This window comes from Pollicipes pollicipes, unplaced genomic scaffold (genome assembly GCF_011947565.3).
Source record: "Pollicipes pollicipes isolate AB1234 unplaced genomic scaffold, Ppol_2.1 Scaffold_3447;HRSCAF=4054_pilon_pilon_pilon, whole genome shotgun sequence".
Classification (NCBI taxonomy): Eukaryota; Metazoa; Arthropoda; class Thecostraca; order Pollicipedomorpha; family Pollicipedidae; genus Pollicipes; species Pollicipes pollicipes.
The window spans coordinates 30,137,567-30,157,511 of record NW_023596297.1 but is presented as its reverse complement, the minus strand read 5'-3'; the positions used below and the strand labels follow the sequence as shown (position 1 = coordinate 30,157,511).

The 19,945-nt window shown below is 55.9% G+C and overlaps 1 protein-coding gene across 1 annotated transcript in view; it reads right to left on the bottom strand.

Moving 5' to 3' along the window:
- Nucleotides 1–3,515: 3,515 nt before the first annotated feature.
- The window catches only part of LOC119092417 (uncharacterized), a 49,604-nt gene continuing 33,174 nt past the window's right edge, over nt 3,516–19,945 (bottom strand). The window contains exons 4-8 of the mRNA XM_037215380.1: nt 11,336–11,525; nt 6,985–7,109; nt 6,265–6,432; nt 5,156–5,254; nt 3,516–3,950 (exon numbers count right to left, since the gene is read on the bottom strand). Coding sequence (XP_037071275.1) covers nt 3,744–3,950; nt 5,156–5,254; nt 6,265–6,432; nt 6,985–7,109; nt 11,336–11,525 — 789 coding nt within the window. The 3' untranslated portion in view covers nt 3,516–3,743. The remainder of the gene's footprint in view (nt 3,951–5,155; nt 5,255–6,264; nt 6,433–6,984; nt 7,110–11,335; nt 11,526–19,945) is intronic.

Sequence of the window (19,945 nt, the reverse complement as noted above, 5' to 3'; positions counted from 1 at the left end):
GTAAGCGGGCTGCAGACAGACGTGAGCGGGCTGCAGTCAGCCGTGAGCGGGCTGCAATCAGCCGCGAGCAGGCTGCAGTCAGCCGTGAGCGGGCTGCAGACAGACGTGAGCGGGCTGCAGTCAGCCGGGCGCGGGCCGCAGTCAGCCGTGAGCGGGCTGCAGACAGACGTGAGCGCGCTGCAGTTAGCCGGGAGCGCGCTGCAGTCAGCCTTGAGCGCGCTGCAGTCAGCCGGGAGCGGGCTACAGTCAGCCTTGAGCGGGCTGTAGTCAGCCGTGAGCGCGCAGCAGTCAGCAGTGAGCGGGCTGCAGTCAGCCGGGAACGCGCTGTAGTCAGCCGTGAGCGGGCTGTAGTCAGTCGTGAGTGGGCTGTAGTCAGTCGTGAGTGGGCTGCAGTCAGCCGGGAGCGCGCTGCAGTCAGCCGGGAGCGCGCTGCAGTCGGCCGTGAGCGGGCTGCAGTCATCCGTGAGCGCGCTGCAGTCAGCCGTGGGTGGGCTGCAATCAGCCTTGAGCGCGCTGCAGTCAGCCTTGAGCGCGCTGCAGTCAGCCGTGAGCGCGCTGCAGTCAGCCGTGAGCGCGCTGCAGTCAGCCGTGAGTGGGCTGCAATCAGCCGTGAGTGGGCTGCAGTCAGCCTTGAGCGCGCTGCAGTCAGCCGTGAACGGGCTGCAGTCAGCCGTGAGCGGGCTGCAGTCAGCCGTGAGCGCGCTGCAGTCAGCCGTGAGCGCGCTGCAGTCAGCCGTGAGCGGGCTGCAGTCAGCCGTGAGCGCGCTGCAGTCAGCCGGGAGCGCGCTGCAGTCAGCCGGGAGCGGGCTGCAGTCAGCCGGGAGAGCGCTGCAGTCAGCCGGGAGAGCGCTGCAGTCAGCCGGGAGAGCGCTGCAGTCAGCCGGGAGAGCGCTGCAGTCAGCCGGGAGAGCGCTGCAGTCAACCGGGAGAGCGCTGCAGTCAGCCGGGAGCGCGCTGCAGTCGGCCGTGAGCGGGCTGCAGTCGGCCGGGAGCGGGTTGCAGTCAGCCGTGAGCGGGCTGCAGTCAGCCGGGAGAGCGCTGCAGTCAGCCGTGAGCGGGCTGCAGTCAGCCCGCTCACGGCTGTTCACGGGCCGCCGCTATCTTAGCAGAGTGCCGGCAACCCCTGATCGGGCGCTGACCTGTATCGAAACACACCCGACACGCACCAACGATGAAAACTCCATACATGTGTATCATGCATTTTATTTGTGTGCTAAGAGACGTCAAATAGAGCAAGAGTAACAACCGACTGCATAAAGGTAGATCATTCATACCTGACTTGTCGCCACAGCAAGCTAGCTGAGACGTGGGATGGAGCAATGCCTAAATATGCGGCAAAGTAGATAAGCGAGTATCACAGTCCATGGGGACCATTGCACAAAAGCACTGTAATTCTCTACCGAGTTAGCTAGAGGTCAGCAGCTTCCTGTCCATACGTGGCCTTGTGCTGATGGCCGTGTCCGTAGCGTTCGGCACGACTGCAGTCACACACCGCCTGGGGTCCCCCAGTCACAGCACACAGTTCGTGACAGCCCATAACTTGCGAACACTCATTATGATCCAAAAATTACGCATGTCCGGCAAACGATATGGCAGTTACACAAAAGCGATAATCAACTCAAGTCATCCAACTTCATTTCGATTGGAATAGGTGTGTAGGTTCAATTGGACTTCATCACATGCGTTGTGATGTGTGAAACTTTGCATAATTTTGGAGAACAATCACAATACACTCTCAGCAACATGGCTCCCATCGAAGCTTGTGGACTGTCACTGCCGCTGGGTCCTAGCCTTCGCATCGTCATACTCTGTCGGAAACACATCATTAGTCCTGCTTCGAGTGCTGATCCACGGCTTCTGGATACATTGTTATTCATTCTCCAGGCGCAATTCATCATTTCGGCCCGTATGGTCGATTCGAACGGAGGTCTTTAAGCTCCTGTGCTGTCTGAAAACCTCACGTCACGCCTAATCGTGAGGAAATAGTTCCGTGACTTACTAAGCCCATGTAGCGGATGCTACATAGCTGAAACAGTTCCGGAATAGGCATGCGCATACACGCAACTGCACAGGATGTGTTCCCGCTACAGCGCCGGTTTGGATCATTAAGTCGTCTGTTCCGAACTGGCGGGTTGTAAATAGTCTTCAGTTTCGTTCCAGCACGAAATGAGCACGGCATATAAATCGCCCGAAATGAGTACATGTCAGAGGTCAGATACGTCACGAAAAACAAGCAGTAACTTCATCTACGCAAGCTATCAACATTACTGGATCGGGCTGGTGACTACCAGCTTGATTTTCATAACATTGATGCATACCATCGCACGAAAATCGTATGTACAGAAGTGCGGTAATAAGCATACGCAACTGCATTCCGTCATAAAAATATATCGAGTATGATTATACCATGCCTTAATCCTTATGCTACCGACATTAATTTACTTAAAGATCGGTAAATGCTTATCGCTTACTGTTTCATATCATATGATTGCCCCTTATTTCGTGTCAGTGAGAGCAATCTTTCCAAGAGGTCCATTACATTTATCTCTCAGATAAATGTTAAGTTACATACCTTCGTTCGTGAACCTGACCGACGTTGCTAAATTTAAACGAAACATGTCACCAATCCACAACTACAAGCTGCTATGCATGCTAATGGTGTCGGATGCGATGTCACGAGCAGTTTTCCGCTCTCAAAGTGTGAAAAGTTTCATGAGAGCTGAAAGCTGTCTCGGCTCAACCAGCACCCGCCTGGAGTCAGCCTCCAACCAGCCAGAGCCCATCGATCCAGGCCGCTCTCGCGTGCCAGCCTATTTGTCTCCAGCCGTCGCGGTGATGCTCGAGGGGAGGATGGTTAGGGCCCAGCCAGACAGGACTCCAAGTACGCGTACGGATGGTGGCGTGTTGGGGCTTCAGGCTGGAGTGTTACGCCACAGAGCAATGCCCCGCTATCGGTGCGCTAAACAGATCGCAAAAGTCAGAAAAACAGAGGCTGGTGAATAAATAGAGGGGGACACTGTGTGATAGACAATGTCTGGCGTATTGTGGCCAGGCGAGGAGTTTCGAAAACACAGTATGCAGCTTGATGGCCTGAAGAAAAGTGTTACTGGAAATCGTAAAAATGCGACAGAATACAGCAAAAAACTTCGTTTTTAGACGTAATTATCTTGACAACTGTTTACATAAGAAAACAGAAAAGTGCAAGCCAGGTAGGTATGATGAAAAAGGGGCATTCAGCGATACCACACGAACAGGGCTTAAAGGCCTTCGTCTCTCTCAAAAACTTAGTCCGGAAAAGCTGAATCAGAGCGGCGACACTGAAGCCGTCGGCAGCGTGTCCGGGCGGGGCGAAAAATCATCTCATCGCAGCGTCTGATGCCGACAGTCGCCGCCTAGGACCTGGCACATGGCCCCGCGCCCCGCCCTCACGCCGTTGTGACCGAGCCGCACCGCGCCGACCAGCCTTCGCCAGCGGTGCGCTCGAACCCGCCGGCCGTCGCGGCCTGGCAGGGTCGGTCTAAGCCGGCACGGAGCCACGGCTAGGCAGGGTCGGTCTAAGCCGGCACGGAGCCACGGCTGGGCAGGGTCGGTCTAGGCCGGCTGCTAAGCCGTAGCCAGGCAGGGTCGGTCTAGGCCGGCTGTTAAGCCGTAGCCGGGCAGGGTCGGTCTAGGCCGGCTGTTAAGCCGTAGCCAGGCGGGGTCGGTCTAGGCCAGCTGCTGAGCCATAGCCGGGCCGGTGCGGTCTAAGCCGGCTGCGGAGAAGCGTCGCGCCGGCCGGCCGCCTGTCTGGAGGGGCTGCGGCCGCTGCGGGCGGCCTTCTGACGGCCGAGCAGCAGGTACCAGTCGACCGCGTCCAGGCCGTAGTGGGAGCGTGCCTGTGTGACGGTCACCCGCTTCTGGCTCAGCTCCTGACGCAGAGTCTTGACGTCGATCTCGGCCTGCTTCCGCAGCTGACGGCGGGGCAGACGAGCTGGGTAAGGCATCAGTGAAACAGGGCGGGTCAGGCATTGGGCAGATGAGCGGATCAGACATCAATGAGACAGGGCGGGTCAGGCATTGAGCAGGTGGGGCGGGTCAGACATCGGTTCATCCGTCACATGAACAGGTTAGACACCAGTCAGAAATGGTAGGACCAGGCAACAGTCATGAAAATGTAGGAATGCGTAATTTATCGCGACTTTCAAAGCATCTTTTTATTTCGCATAGCGGTGAGGTGCGTTAAACACCAGCGGTTGTCAAAGATCAAACACCAGTTACAGGGTACCGGTCCCGTCATCCAAACAATCGGATAGGCCAGGTCGTACACTCGTCCAACGGGACTGATCTGGCGTACGACAGGGATGCACCAGGCCGTACACCACCCGGGTGAAGCAAGGGTGTTATGACAGGTCCCATATGACTGCAATAAATCACGCTGAAATCCGTTGGAAGGGGAATTTGAATCACACTGCAATTAACCAACGGCAGTGGTGAAGCGGGATGGGCTGCAGGTGAAAACTAACTGAAGCTCCACAATGCTTTATTTGTCCTCATTGGGCGCGGGGCGGGGTTCGTCAGCCGATCCGAACAATCTTTCCACACCACGGAAATGGCAAATCGCAGGGTCGTTGCATGGGACATGGTTGATGCCAAATTCATTGTGCGTGTTATGAAAACAAATAAAAATGGATAGTTCTCATCAGATACATGAGCCGTAGTCGTCTTAAGTCGCGCTCCTATTTTACCTCAGAAGTCCTGTTTTGTTGATGAAAAACGCTCTTTTTGATTTCGTTTTTCAAAAACTTTCTAGTGATGATGCCTGGAAGACATCAGCATGCCGTAAAGAAGGCATCCAGACATTGCTGATATCATTTGGTAATCAAGACAGCCGCTGCTTTGTTTCTTGTTTCGTTGCCCTCTCTCAGTTAGAAGTTAACAGCGAGCAGTGTGTCTATCGCCTCCGCTGTAGGAAGCGTGAGCGAAACTTCCCGGCCGACACAGATTTACTGCAGGGGAACGCTGTTTGACATCTCCCATTCCCAGATGCAGCACCGGAACGGAACACGAAGACCATTACCGTTGGAGTAGTCGAGGAGGAGAGCCGTTGGACCTACAAGCCGGCGCGTCGCCTTCGGGTCCGGCAGGCAGCCGGACCGATTTCCGTGCTCTCGCTCACCTTGATCTCCGTGTCCAGGATCATCTGTGTCGAGCGTACTCGGCGCCGCCAGTCCTCGATGTCCGAGTCCAGCTGCTTCAGATTCAGCTTCATCGTTAGCTGCCGGCCGCCAACGTCAGGTCAGGTCAGACAGCGTCCGCGCCCCGGCGGACCGCGGCGTCAACGCATGACCAGCTTGTCTGGAGCCGGGCGGAACGCGGCGCAAACAGCTGACCAGCTGCTCTGAATCGGGAAGGACCGCGGCGCCGACAGCCTACCAGCTTGTCTGGAACCGGGCGGAACGCGGCGCAAACAGCTGACCAGCTGATCTGAAACGGTAAGGACCGCGGCTCCGACAACCGACCAGTTGCTCTGGAACCGGGCAGACCACGGCACAAACAGCTGACCGGCTGCTCTGGAGCCTGGCGGACAGCGGCACGAGCAGCTGACCAGCTGCTCTGGAACCGGGCAGACCACGGCACAAACAGCTGACCAGCTGCTCTGAAACGGGAAGGGCCGCGGCGCCGACAGCCGACCAGCTGTTCTGCAATTGGCAGAGCTGAGCTTCGATACGAATTCCTGCCGGGGCTATTGGTACTTAAAGTACGATTTTGGGAATCGTTTGCTTATTTGCGCCGCTGCTTGTCGCTGTTACAAGTCTCCAGTAAAAAAAGATCCGAAAGAAAATAGCATCAACACGCGCTCAGGCAGGGGAGTGGAGCGCGCGCTGGAGTGAGAGTGTATGTTTTTGGTGTGGTATAAAACTGAAAGGTGTGCTTCGTTCGTGTTATAATCGTATAGCAAGATACATCTAGTCGGCGTGATGTCCTAAATAAGACTAAGGTATTTATATTGCCATTATGTACGGTCATTAACAATGACGGTATATAATGATCATAAATTAGTGAATAGCAAATGATCATAGTTATCTAGCAAAAATGGATTTGATTGCACCGAACAACTCAAAACGTCACCTCGCCATGGGTCAGCACCATCAGCGTCGGCACTAGGCCGTTAGGTAAGGCAACTGCTTCACCACATGTTCTCGTCAGATTGCTGCGCGCTACGACAGTCGGTGACCAAGAAGAATGCCAACCCTTCGACTCCTAAAGTAAAGCGTTGTAACTTGCCTTTCGTGATGGACCTTCTTTGCTCGTGCCCTTGTGTCTGGTTTCCACTCTCTGTAGCAGCTTCTTATGCATTTTGTCGATTTCCCGACGCAAAGATGAGCAGGCTTCCTCCAAGGGGCCTGTGAGCTTGCGTTCTTGTAGGTAAAGGTCTCTCCATTTTTGCATATCCTGCGTGTCGAAACGGTCACAGTGAAAGCAAAATGTTATATCTTGGTCACCGTCACCAGAGGTGGCATTGTCAAAAATAATCAGGCGCATAGAGATGTTATGTCGAATATTGTAAGCAGCTGCAGCGCCAGGACAACGCTCACATGACTGGGGAAACGGCACAGAGCCTCCTCAAGTTATTAAAGTCCCACTCGTGTTAGCCACGGCATTTCATTCACATTTACGAGGCATACGGGGATTTATAAATATCAGAATAAACATCGCCTAAGCGAATAACCCGTGACGTAGCTCGCTCATCTTGCGCTATTTCTGCCAGTCCCTGGAATACGCCGCCAGTCATGCAGCAATGTGCTGGGTGCCATTTACGGACATTTACGGAAGGCCATTTACGGACAGGCCTTGCGAAGACACACAGGCTGATCTTGTGTATTGCCGTGGCTGGTATTGCTCTCACCTTGCATTCATCTCTGATGTCTCTCTTACAAAGTGGAACAGGTTACATTCGAGCCTACTGCGGCTGCTGACACCTAGCCATCGTTTGGACCCACTCGCCTCATCGCGTCTGATGCTCAGCTGCTCCTGTAAGCTTCTGGAGAGCGCCACCAGCTCGTCTCGTTTCCTCTCGCTCTCTGCTCGCCGCTTCTTGACTGCTGCCAATTTCTTGCGCAGATTGAAGACTGGAACGAGGCCCGTGCTCCTTCAGTGCCCGGACGGAGTCGCTCCATTGCCTTGATCAAGAGACCGCGCTGGCAGGATTGTGGGGCGGGGGCGGGGCGGGGAACGGGGGCGGGGGAGGGAGGGAGGGGGGGGGGGGCGGAGCGGCAGATGATGACTGGTTCTCTGAACAGCTTGGCAACTGCACGCCAACGCAATGCAAACTCATGCAAATAAATGCAGCTGGGAGGCGTGGAATGAACATGAAAATTTAGGAATGCATAATTTATCGTAGCCTATCGACCATCTCTTTATTTGGCATGCCATCTGGCCGACTGGCCGAGGGGAGGGGAGGCAGCTTATCATCAGCGAAGCCATGATAGGAGCTGGCGTTCTGGAGCTCTGCTGGCGTGCGTATCCTCTCGGGAACGAGTGGGCTCACACTCGTGATCCTCATATCGCCGTCTACCTTAGGGCATCTCAGATCATGAGACCGCTTATATCAACGCATCTCTCTCCATTCTCCTGTTTTGTTGTTTTTTTTCCAAGGAGCAAAGCTATTACTACTGTCCTATCTATATGCATAATGTTCCTGGCAAATGCACTTCACAAGTGACGTAATTTGCCAGTCATCACAACTCAGCATGCACTAGGCGTACAACACTGGTAGTGCGCAGCAAAAGCGATGCAATGAATCGGGCCTCGTCGTCGTGCTGCAGGGCCTGGCGCGTCTTTGCGGTGCCCCGACGGTGCCTTACAGAGCTGGATAGCGGATCAGCTCGCTTACAAGATGCACGACGCCAGCTACGCTCCATTACCTCTCCATTCTAGCCGCCGTACACACCGCAGATGCACTTTCTGATCCATTCGTCGTCGTCGAGGCGAATTTGGGTTAGCGCAGTCAGTGTCGTGGAATGTGGGGATGGGAATTTGTGTGATTTTCGGCCTCTCCGAGAACAATTGTGCCTCAAAAATCGCGTCCACAAGATCCGTTGCCAAAATCGGTTGCACGCACGCACACACATACACCCCACACCGCGTGGTGCAAAAGCGTCTTGCTGGGATATCGTCTTACCACCCGATTCCGAACTTCGGCTCCGCCTCAAAAAAAAAGAACAAGGCAGCCATTTCTCACAATGATACGGCCATTGTGATAGCACCCACTCTCCTCAAGACACGATGCTGTGCAGTATCAGGTCACCTCTAAAAAGTGACGGCGACAAAAAGCACAATGGCACGACGGGTTTCCACGGTGATGCCTTGTGCAAACAGAATTACACGCCATGCAGCCTCACGTTCGTCCTCAGAGTGCCGCTTCTGTGCGGTTGACTCATCAGACTTCCCTTTTTCGGCGCCAGATTTGCCTTTTTCATCTTTTTTCTGCGTGTTTGATTTGCTTTTGTGTTCTCGTTCACGGGAAGCATCCCTGCCATCTTTTCTTTTCCCTTTGGATTTATCATTCCGCTTGGACTGTTTGCCTTTGTCGTCTTTGGGCCGTCCCGTTGTCGAATCCTCATCGGGGCCTGTAGACGCGTTGTTGTCCCTGGACGCCTTGGACCCATGCTTCATTTTGGCGGCATCTTCAGACGCCTTCTGGGTTACCCCTCCGGCCGCTTCTTTCAAACTGTCCTTCCTCCCATTTTTGAGTTCGGCTCCCTCCGCATCCTCTTTGGAGGTGACCTTGGCCGTGCCCTCTGCGAGTTCGCCAGAGACCTGTTTGGACGATCCCTCCCCTTGGTCACTTTTCTCCGACTGACGCCGAGAGCCGTGACCACCGTCGTCAAACTCGCCGCGCGTCGCCAGCGTGCTGCCCGGTCGCATGTTATCCTTAGTCCGGTATTCGTCGTCTGAGTGGGTGACAAACTGCGACTGATAGCTGGTGTCCTTCTCGAACACGTCTCGGTCGTAGATCTCGGCGTCCGCCTGCACCAGCTTGTCGGGTCGTCCGCCCTCCTTCTTCTTGAACATGTCGCGGTACTCGGTCCTGTACGGGTCGTCGTCGGGTTCGCTGTTGCCGAGCAGGAGTCCCATCTGATCCTGTTGGACGTACAGCGACTTCCGGCGCCGCGGGATGTAGCGCTCGCCGCTCACCGCCGCCCGCGGGGTTGACGGCGCCGCCGGCGAGCCCAGGGCGGGGCCGTCGGCCGCGCCGCCGGCGCCCGCATCCTCCACCCGAGCCGCCGAGTCACGCAGCACCAGCGGCGGCGGGCCCGGGTTACCGGCCGTGCTCTCCACGTCCGCCGGGTGCTCGATCACCAGCACATCCGTGATGACGCCGGCGGTGGCCGGCGGCCGGCGGTCCCGCCAGCTGGCCGTGCGTCGCCGGCCGCGCCGCTCCGGCAGCGGTATGCGTGATGGCGCCTTGCGGATGAGCTCCAGCCCGCTGGAGCGGCGCCGGCGGCGCGGGTGGTCCGTCGCTGGCCGCTGGGGACGCTCCATCTTCGCGTACTCCTGGATGACGCGAGTCGCTGGCGGGCGCGGCGTGGCGGCGGGACGGGTCTCGATCGATTCGGCCCGGTAACACCCCTCGCCGCGCTCGCTCGCCGCCGGCGACGGACCGAAATCAACAAGCCGGCCATTGTCGATGAAGAGCACGCCCGAGCTGTCACTGACGTTCGGCCGGCGGCGGTGGTGGCGGCGGTGGCGGCGGTGGCTGGCGCGCCGCGCTGCGCCGCTCGCGCCTCTCGCGCCGCGCCTCGGCCGCCGCGCCCGGACTCCACTCGTCCGAGGAGGCGGCCGGCTCGGCGTGCGGCGAGCGGGAGCGTCGCTGCCGCCGGCTGCGCGTCGCCCGACGCTGCACCCTGCTGACGTAGTCGTCATGGCTGTCGTAGTCGCCCTGGTCGCTGTGGTACAGCGGCTCGGGCGAGGCGCGCTCGTCGGGCGCGCCGCGCCAGCTCGGCATCGAGCCGGAGCGGCGCAGGGGGGCGCCGTCGTCGTCACTGTGATACGAGGCCGGGTCGATCACCAGCAGACGGCCGGCCTCGTCTAAAACGAATCGGGACGCGGGCAGGCGGTGGTATTGTTTTCTCACGTGCTGCTCGTCTGGCCAGAGACGCACCGCGTCCCACTCGGTCGCAGCTGAAACACAGGTTCCGGGTGAAGGCCCGGCACGGCTGCGCATACGTATGCATTGGCTGAAGCAGGCGGAGCATGGCTGTCAGATGCATCGCACTACTGTCTCTGTTTATTGACTAGGGTATTGGCCATGCATTTTAGAGGGCACATATGGTGTGCTTCGGCTGCAGACTGCGTCAGCGCAGCAGGAGTATTATGGCTGATGCATCCAGATTAAATGTCTCCATGACACTTTAGGAAGCCGAACGAAATGCGTTGTAAGCGCATGTTTATCTACAAGAGTCTGCACATTCGTCTTGGCTTATTCCAACGACATTGATATTCAGAATCAAATTGGCTTGCAGGTCAATAGGCGTTAAAAAAATGATTTCATCACGCATCCACCGTTGGTAAATTTGAGTTAGTCTGTTTTCCAAGAATTCAGAAGTATTCTGAGCCACATTACCCGCATTGAAAAGGTGGGTGCATATTTCAGCATTTAGTCCTTTGATGGCTCGTCCATATGTATCAATTCCTATGATGCATTGGGCGTAAACAGAAGACGAATGCGCAGGCTTAAGGGCTAACTTTTTAAACGGGCATGCTCATGTCACATGAGTAGCATTATTGAATAGGATAGCAATTCAATAACGAGCATTGGTAATGGAGGCGAGCTTGGAAAGGCAGCCGGTGGTTGCAGTTGACACCAGTTTGTCAACAACATGGCACATTATGGCTGGACCGGTTGGTCCTGTGGAGCAGCGGGAACTAATGACCCCTGCTGACTACCCTCGCCATCCAGTGTCACCGGCTCCGTCACCGTCACCAGCTTCACCAGGTTGAGCTGCAGCCTGACTTAAGCTGTACTTACAGGAGCATCGTCAGACCTTGCTGGATCCTCGGTTGGACTGTCAGGTTCTTGCTCGGCCTACATGGGGCTCTTACTGTGCCGACAGGTGCCCGGTGTGAACCCGGCTGGAGTCACGGCACGCAGTCTGACCCCAGCCGGACTCACAGGGCGCAGCCCGACCCCGGCCGGACTCACAACACGAAGTCTGACCACAGACGGACTTACAATGCGCAGTCTGGCCCAAGCCGAACTCATAGCTTGCAGTTTGACCCCAGCCGGACTAACAACGTGCAGTCTGACCCCAGACGGACCGACGGCGTGCAGTCTGATCCCGGCCGGACTCACAGGTGTTGCGGACCAGCGGGTAGTAGCGATCGAGCCGGTAGTGTCGGTCCCAGCCGCGCCAGTAGGCGGCGTCCTCCAGCTCGTCCAGCGGGTCGTGGGGCAGCAAGCGCAGCAGATGGATCTCCGGGTCGGACGTGTACGGCGGCATGAAGTTCCGCGCCTTCAGGTGGCCCTCCTGTTTCGCCTTCACCTGCGGAGGTGGCATGCTGGCGGTCGGCCACGGAGTAGGCGGACACACCCAGGCAAAATTCGGTCCTGCGAAACGCGTTGCGGTTTTGTAGGGTGGTTAATGCTCAGCCAAGCTGCTGCAGCATGCGTTTGTACCTCTTTGGTTGAATGGCTTTTGTAATGAATCTTCCGTGTCGGCGGTGTCTAGTTCCAGAGTCGTGCCATCGAGTGGTATAATCAGGTGATGGTGCACTCAATACTGGTTGTTATGGCATATATGTCATATGAAAAATTGGAAATGTGTCGTTATTAATTTGTCATAATTTACTACTTTGTTTTTATGGCATGTGTGACATATTGATTTCAAACTCCTCTACGTAGTACATAGAGTACCAAGCATCTGCTCGCTTTAAAAAAAAATCAGCAACAAAAGATGAATAAGTGAAGAAGATCAAAGAGCGATCACTCCCGCATTCAAGATTTCCGTCTTAGGAGGCCCGACTTGGATGACCTCACCCGTCAAATACGTGCCTGTCGCTAAGTGATGCATTGATCGCGTTGAAAAGTTTCATGATTCTGACGTGAACATACGTCCGTAGTAGTACTGTGTGGGGCTGACGGGCCGTGCCAACGAGTGTGTGTGAGGTAACCCACGAGGTAACCCATCCATGGTTAGGGGCGTACGTAAATAGCAATCCAGGGGCGCATGCCCCCCTTAGCAAAGTGATGACATGGATTGATATACGCGTGGCTACACTTGGACAGCTAAAGATTACAGGTAGGCACGTTAAGTTATGAAAATTGAGAACACGCGGTGTTGTTTTACAACATGCAGGGAACTGCGCGCCTGCGGTGTGCTAAACTCGGCTTTTGTGCAACCTTATTAGTTGTGTTCCCTTCCCCCCCCCCCCCAACACCACCGTAATATTCTGAGTACGCCACTGCCCGTGGTCATTCATTTACCATAGATACACCAAGCTGTCACAACTTCCACTACATAACCTCAACCATAGCCTCCACGCAAACATGAGCTTCGCAGCATAATGTTTACGTTCGCTGAAGAATAGGTGTGATAGTGTCAACCCTTTTTGTCTCTCTGCATTGCCACTCACTTTTGCCCGTCTCCCCTGGGTCCCAGCCTTTCTTCTTCGCCGGAGGCGGCGCGTCTCTGCGGACAGCGCTGACACCGAGCGCATGATTGAGAGGCCCGGTTTCCATTGGCTCCGTTGTCTCTATCCGTCTCGAGCTCTCTCTCCCGCGCTTTCTCGCACGCTTACTCTCCTTTCCGCAAATACCTCTGCGTTGCCTAGGCACACTTGTATGCATCCGGTTTTTCAACTTCTTTTTGAACACTACTCACGCATCATAGCATTTCCCAATATCCAGCTCCATGATAACGCGGTGTACCTAAGTTTCGTTTTAAAGCCATGTTTAAAACGGGCCTGAGGCGTGAATCCACGGTCGTAAAAGTAAGCTTTTCCTCGTAACCGTGCGTCGTCGTCGGCAATACTCGGAATGTGACGACGCAACTGGCAGACTAATTCGGCGTGGCAGCAGGGCGCTCATAATTGACAAATTGCGCCCCCCCCCCCTCCCCCCTCCCCACGACCGGGAAATTCGTCTGTCTGTGCCATACGTCTTCTGAGTGGCGGCGATAGCGCTCATTTCCCGCGGGACACCCGGCTAGCCGTGTACATAGCGTACCGCACGGCGCAGCGCCCGGACCAATCGGCAGCATCGCGGCACTGGGCGACGGGCGTTCCCCGCGCGTCTCGGCTCGGATCGGCCCGGCGGCGCGAGCTCCCAGTCCGGCTCGGTCCGGCCCGGTCCGGCCCCGGTCCGGACGCGGCTCGGCCGACGTCGGCCGGTCAGGCGCTACAGCACGCCAGATCGCGGCGGTGGGCGATAACCGCCACAGTTGCAACTACAGGCCAACCAGTAGGTGACCTGGCGATTTTGAACGAAAAAGTGTTGAGTCTAGATGATTAAACTCTCAGGTTTATGAGATTTGAAAATATGACATTACAGCAACATTTTAAAGGTGGATACCTCAACTGAGGAGATCTAGGCACAACATGAATGTACTACGTCTGCTGCACATGTACTACTTGAAGCAGCATGGTGCATTGAAAATAATGCGGTATAGACGACAGACCAGCATTTCCGGATACACGCCTCTTTATGGTACACTTCGTTCCAAACTTGCAACAGACTGCTCCATTGAAATGTCATGAATAGGGATTCATGGCGGTGGACACGTGACAGTAAACTGACTGAGCAGAGTTAAATAAAACAAATGCAATAAACCAGTATAAAGCGTTCAAGAACGGCATGCGATCTCATGTTGTTTGCTTTGAGGACAATGTTTTCAGGGAAAACGGCCCCACTTATAGTCCGGAGATCAACTCATTACGACCAAAGAAGCAGCTCGTGCTGATGCTGGCGCTGGATAACCCGGGGAAGACCGACGCGCCGTCGGAAACTCGACTCAGATGGCTGCGGCAGTCGTCAGCCGCCAACACGTCGTGAGCATCGCTGCCTCGGGGCAAACTCGGTCCGCTCCCCTGTCCGGCCCAGCGTGACGGCCGACAGCGCGCCGCTCTCACCGGAGCCGGCGGCGCTGTCGGCACCCGCCCGGCGCGGCTGGCGACGACGCCGGACAGGCGGCGGCGGGCGGCGGGCGGCGCATCTGCTCCGCGTACGCCGCGCCGTCAGCCCGGCCGCGGCCCCGACAGCGACATGGCGACACAATGCCGGCCGTTTCATAATGCGAGCTCAAGGTGAGCTTATGGTCTGCGTCGCAGCATCATTTTTCACAGTGGATATGGCCGGGCCTCAGCCATCGGTCCGTAACGCCGCGTGGTGGGGTTGTTTCCGCCCTCGCGCGGGATCAAAGGAGCGCAGAGAAGCGCGTGTCTGGGTTTGGGGGGCGCGCGTTTGATTCTTCTGAGGGATGAGTGCTTGCCTGGTTGTGAAGGGCGTGTTTGAGAGACTCTCGTTTCATTCTTCTCAGAGAGATGGGTGCGTCCTAGGGTATAAGAGACCTCTGCTTAGGACTGTCTGGAAGCAGTTTAATCAGCTGGGGGCAAGAACCGATTGTCTGCGGCTACTGTCTGCGGCGGTAGGCGACTCCCCGCGGCAGGAGTCGGCTGTCCGCGGCAGGAGTCGACTGACGGCGGCGGGAGTCGACTGTCCGCGGTAGGAGTCGGCTATCCGCGGCAGGAGTCGGCTGTTCGCGGCAGGAGTCGAATGTCGGCGGCAGGAGTCGACTGACGGCGGCGGGAGTCGACTGTCGCCGGCGGGAGTTGACTGTCCGTGGCAGGAGTCGACTGTCGGCGGCGGGAGTCGACTGTCGGCGGCGGGAGTCGGCTGTCCGCGGCGGGAGTTGACTGTCCGCGGCGGGAGTCGGCTGTCGGCGACGGGAGTCGACTGTTGGCGGCGGGAGTCGACTGTCGCCGGCGGGAGTTGACTGTCCGCGGCAGGAGTCGACTGTCGGCGACCAGGCTGTCCTGCCGGCCGGCGCTGCCTGGTGAGAACCCGGCGCCGCCTCCGACGCCGGGGCTCACTTCGGCACCGTTCGGGGAAAATCTCCCAACTGAAATCCGTCGGCTCGGTATTGATTCGGCTGGGATCAGAGGCGGCCCGGCCGTCGCCACGGCCACCACGCTCCGCCCGGCAGTGATTGTCCGGGCAAACGGCTCCGTCCGCCACAGCCAATTGTGCGGTAATGACCTTGCCGCGCTTCGCACAGGCTTACACGTGAGTCGGATGAGCCATGAACGCAATGGTGTGTAAGCGAGGCTGGAGAATAGTCGGGTTCTTTCAGGGTTACTTGAATGTGGCCAAGGGAAGTATTTATTATTTTACAAGTCCTATGCTGACAATAATTAACCACCAGAGCACGAGGAAGTGCTACTAAAACGATACCATCAAGCAAACAATGATGAAACTGCCAAGACCTAATAGTTGCCACTTCGCTGAGTTTTGCCGTTGGCTAACGTTGGTCGTTTGGCCGTTGACCGTTGATTGAGTTTAACCGTCGGCCAACGTTGGTCGAGTTCGGCTGTTGACCGTTGGTTGAGTTGGGCCGTTGGCCAACGTTGGCCGTTCGGCTGTTGACCATTGGTTGAGTTTGGCCGTTAACCGTTGGTTGATTTTATCCGTTGGCCAACGTTGATCGTTTGACCGCTGACCGTTGGTCGAGTTTGGCCGTTGAGTTTGATCGACCAGGCCGTTGAATTCTAGCACTATGACTAATGCTTGCTTGACGACGTCCTTCACCCAGTGCATCTTGGCGTAATGAAGGTCAATTATTGTAAGCACAGAAAGCATAACAACTTTGAGCTCACAATGCTGGAAGAAACCTAGCAGCTCGAAGCCTGTCTTGCTTAGATCAAGTTTTTTGCGGACAGATGCTGCGGAAAAACTTTTGCATTCTTTTGAGCGTCATCTGAACGTGCGGAGGTTGGCTGAAATCCACAAAGTTCCGCGGTTATGAGACTACCAAGAACGGCAACCCAGATAATGCGTACGAAGAACACTGGTCGATGTGTTAAAAAACAGCCTTCATGGCCCCGACAGGAGCACGCCTGCAGCAGCCGACCGCCGCGTACCAAGGAGAGCCCACGCTGGTCGTCAGGAGCTCGGCACACCCCGGAGCCCTCGCAGATCTCTCAGCGGCGATATGAAATACAGGGCGGAGCGGGGTGGCATGCAGGGCGGGGTGGGGGGGGGGGGGGGGCGTGCACAGCGGAGCGGGCGGCGTGCAGGGCGAAGTGGAGCGGCGTGCGTGTTGGAACGAGGGTCATGCAGGGCGGAGCGGGGATAGCGAGCAGGACGGAGTGGGGGGGGGGGGGGGGGTGCAAGGCGGGTGCGGGGGGTGCGGGGCGGAACGAAGGGTGCAGAGTAGAGCGGGGTTGTAGAACGATGCTGGGGTGGAAAAGTGCAGGGCGGAGCGGGGAGTGCAGGAAGATGCTGGGGCGGGGGACTACAGGGCGGAGCTGGGCGGACGGACGTGCGGCCAACGCACCGGCCAGAGCGCCGCTCCCCACCTCAAGCGGCGCGCGGCGCACCGGCGTACGCCAGCAGCGGCGCCGGCGCCCAGCGCCCGTCGGCTGAGTCGCCGCGCCCGAGACGGGCCGCGCGCGGACGCCGCGCTGGCAGGCGCGCGCTCGCGGCAAATGGTCATGTGATTAGCGACGGCGTGACCTGGCGCAGTCATACCTGGCCACGTTGTTGGTGGACAGGGGAGGAGGAGAGGGGGGCGGCGCGCGCAGACGCCCGGCCGGCGCCGCCAATCAATAGCCAGGCGGTCGGGCGGTGGGCTGTGGCCAGAGCACATCTGCATCCCACAGCACACGCGCGCAACCTGCTCGATTGGTTGGACTATCGAACTAACAACGTGGTCTGTGCTGCCCTTTCTTGAAAGTTATGCGAAGCCTGGTCCATCCCCCGCATACCGCGCATAAGTCGGGTTTCGTTCTGTTGTGCAGATCTCGTGCGCCCTGGAACACACGCTTGAGAGAAGGCGAGCTCATTACATGGACGGAGCCGGATAATCTGTAGGGCATGCGAACGCCACCACTGCACCCCTCTGGCCTTTCTAGGACATGTGCTAGTCAGCTTGATCGATGCCTATACGGCCTTTCACATATTTCAAACACCACATCCCCTATGATATCTGTTTTGAAGAATTCCGGCTGGCATCTTCTTATTGCCTTTGTCTGCGACACAAGCCGAAACCAATGAAATGTTATGGGATTTACGCACAATGTTATCATGACGGGCAGCCGGGCAGCCACATTCCTAGTCGCTGACAGCATTCTGCGAGCTCACGCAAACTATATGTGGGCTGAACTAGTAAGCACTGCATGGAGCGAAGAGCACATCCAAAATAATCTGAGAATTACAAAACCATCAGATATTTGCAAGCCGTATGCCGCAGCAAAAGATCGGAACAACTGTCATCCATGGCCTGTTGAAAGCAGGGCCGGGCAACTGCAGTCGGTTATGCCCCGACAAACTGCACCAATCTACGTCGAGAAAAGCTAGCGGATTCTTCGGAGAGCGCCGATTCACTGTTGTCACTAACCGAAAACATTCAGAACTTGATTTTCACCGTATATATATATATATATATATATATATATATATATATATATATACATATACATATATTATAATAACTGCCAGCCTTCATGCAGTAGGTTTGCTCGTTCAATGGGATGGCCTTGAGTAACTAGATGTTGTCCGAAGTACGAATTGGTGCCAGCACTCAATGCTTTCGCAAGTCCAAAAACATCACAATTATCATACACTTTGCCTCGTGACATGTACCGACACCTCCCCGGGCGTCTCGTTTTCACCTGTCCTGCATCATCCAACTGCAGGACGGGGGGGGGGGGTAGCCTTGGTAAGCGGTGGGGGCACAGAGTGTGCAAACGGTTTCCCGATGGCGAAAGCTACCTTTCCCAAAAAATCACCGCATATAGCCCACCTCATTTCGAGGGGTCATAGTGATCTCAGTTTTGCTTTCATCTTAATCTTCTTTGACCAGCATCGATTGCAGGCCACGCAGCGCCAATTAAGCAGGCATTAAATGGCTGTATCGAAACAACCAACGGTGCTATTCATTTTACAATGACTCGGCGAACATTTACAAACTGACAGAGCTCAAAAGCTTTTCCATATTTTGTTACGGATTATAAAGAGATACCGAGAACCCCAGGAATGCAGATTGAAGATCAAAATGGGCTGAAGCGCTTGTATTGGCATGGCCAGCCCATGTCCGTCAGGGAAGGGTTGACCTTTAGTCAGAATCGATTAATAAGAACATGACGTAACACATTTTGAACATTCCCGCTCGTAAATCTTACAATCAAACACCTCAACGCCCGGCGCTACAGACCGCGGGCCTTTGATTTACGGGCATAAACCGTGGGGCTTCGGCCTCGTGGCTAACAGCGCTGGAGGGCCGCCAACGGGCTGACGAAAATGATTACCTGTCTGAAAGAAGCAGCTTTGAACCCTTCAGGACATCCATTCCTACGTTAAGAAGGTACTTCAGGCGCATATTTCACTTATAAGATTCTCAGAAATCGATAATAGAACGAATTAGCATTTACAGCGCCGCGAACTGGCGCGAGATATCTTAGTGAAGCTGGAAGGGTAAAGACAAAATATCTTTATTTCACCTTACGGTAGCTGTTCATCGGCTGAAAGGAAAATCTCCAAATTATACAAGTGCTAGTCTAATCTGTGAACGGCACGAGTTGATTTCGTAAGATTTCCAAGAACATGTTTTCACGACGGTCGTTCCCGGCCACCACCGCCTGGTGGCACCTGCAGCGGTTAACAGCCATCAGATTGACGGAAGACCGCAGCCCTGCCCAGAGATGATCTTGCCGCGAAGGTTGCGAGCGCGCGGGCTCAAACTTTTTATGTAATTTGTTTCGCTAGTTGATTCTGCAAAAGGATGGACGTCCTCAAGTAAACATGGGCTAGCCTTTTTCATTTCTTGCCTCATTTCATGCAATTTACCGAACACTTATGGGAACCTGTACCTTTTTCCGAGTAAGGACCGTGGGTAGAATACTAGCGGGCACATTATCGTTCCCGGTCAGGGGATGAACAGCCATTAGCGCAGGTCGGCCAGTGGCTGCCGTTCTAGCGACACGTGGGTGAGGTCCCCTTATCGATTCAGAGGCCCCTAGAAGGTTGCATCATACATTGGTCCCCTCCCTGATGCGGGAGACACTCTGACCTGGGAAACTGGCCACGGATCGACGCAGGGCCAGCATTAACGACAAAGATCCTTTATTGCCGCAGGGGCCCCATAGTTCGCGCAGAGACTCCTGTTCGAATTCATGGCCTTTGGCTGGAATAGAATGGAGGACCACCGTTCTGTACCGAGGCCCTTGACTATCACGGGGCCTTTTTGTTGCCTTATTGTGGACTCCCATCGTAACTTCTCATATCTCCGTTCATTGCCGGAGGGACCCAGCCAAAGCAAGAGGTCTGCCTGACATTCGGGGTCCGGTCTCTGTCCCTGTTCAGCAAATATTGCCCTTGTTGCCTAGGGTCTCCTTGCTGATACAGAATCCCTGTTAGGCACTGTGGGCCCCCGACCGACAAAGGGGTCCCTCATTGTACCAGGGGCCCGATCAATTGAAATCGTGGGACCTAGAGTTGTCTTTGCTATGGAAATGGTCCCAGGGCTCCGATCGACACAGAGCCGACTGTTCGGTGAAGTTGTCTCTGGCTGGAATAGAGGCCCACATTAGCCCAGGGGTCCCCAGTTGGTGTAAGAGACCCTCTGACCGACATTTGAGGTCCCGGTCCCACGGACCGGAGATTCTTAGCGTGACCTATAACGGGCCCTTTGAGCACTCGGCCTTCCAACCGGGCTCTAGATCGACGGTTCCGACGGCCGTTCGGACGCCC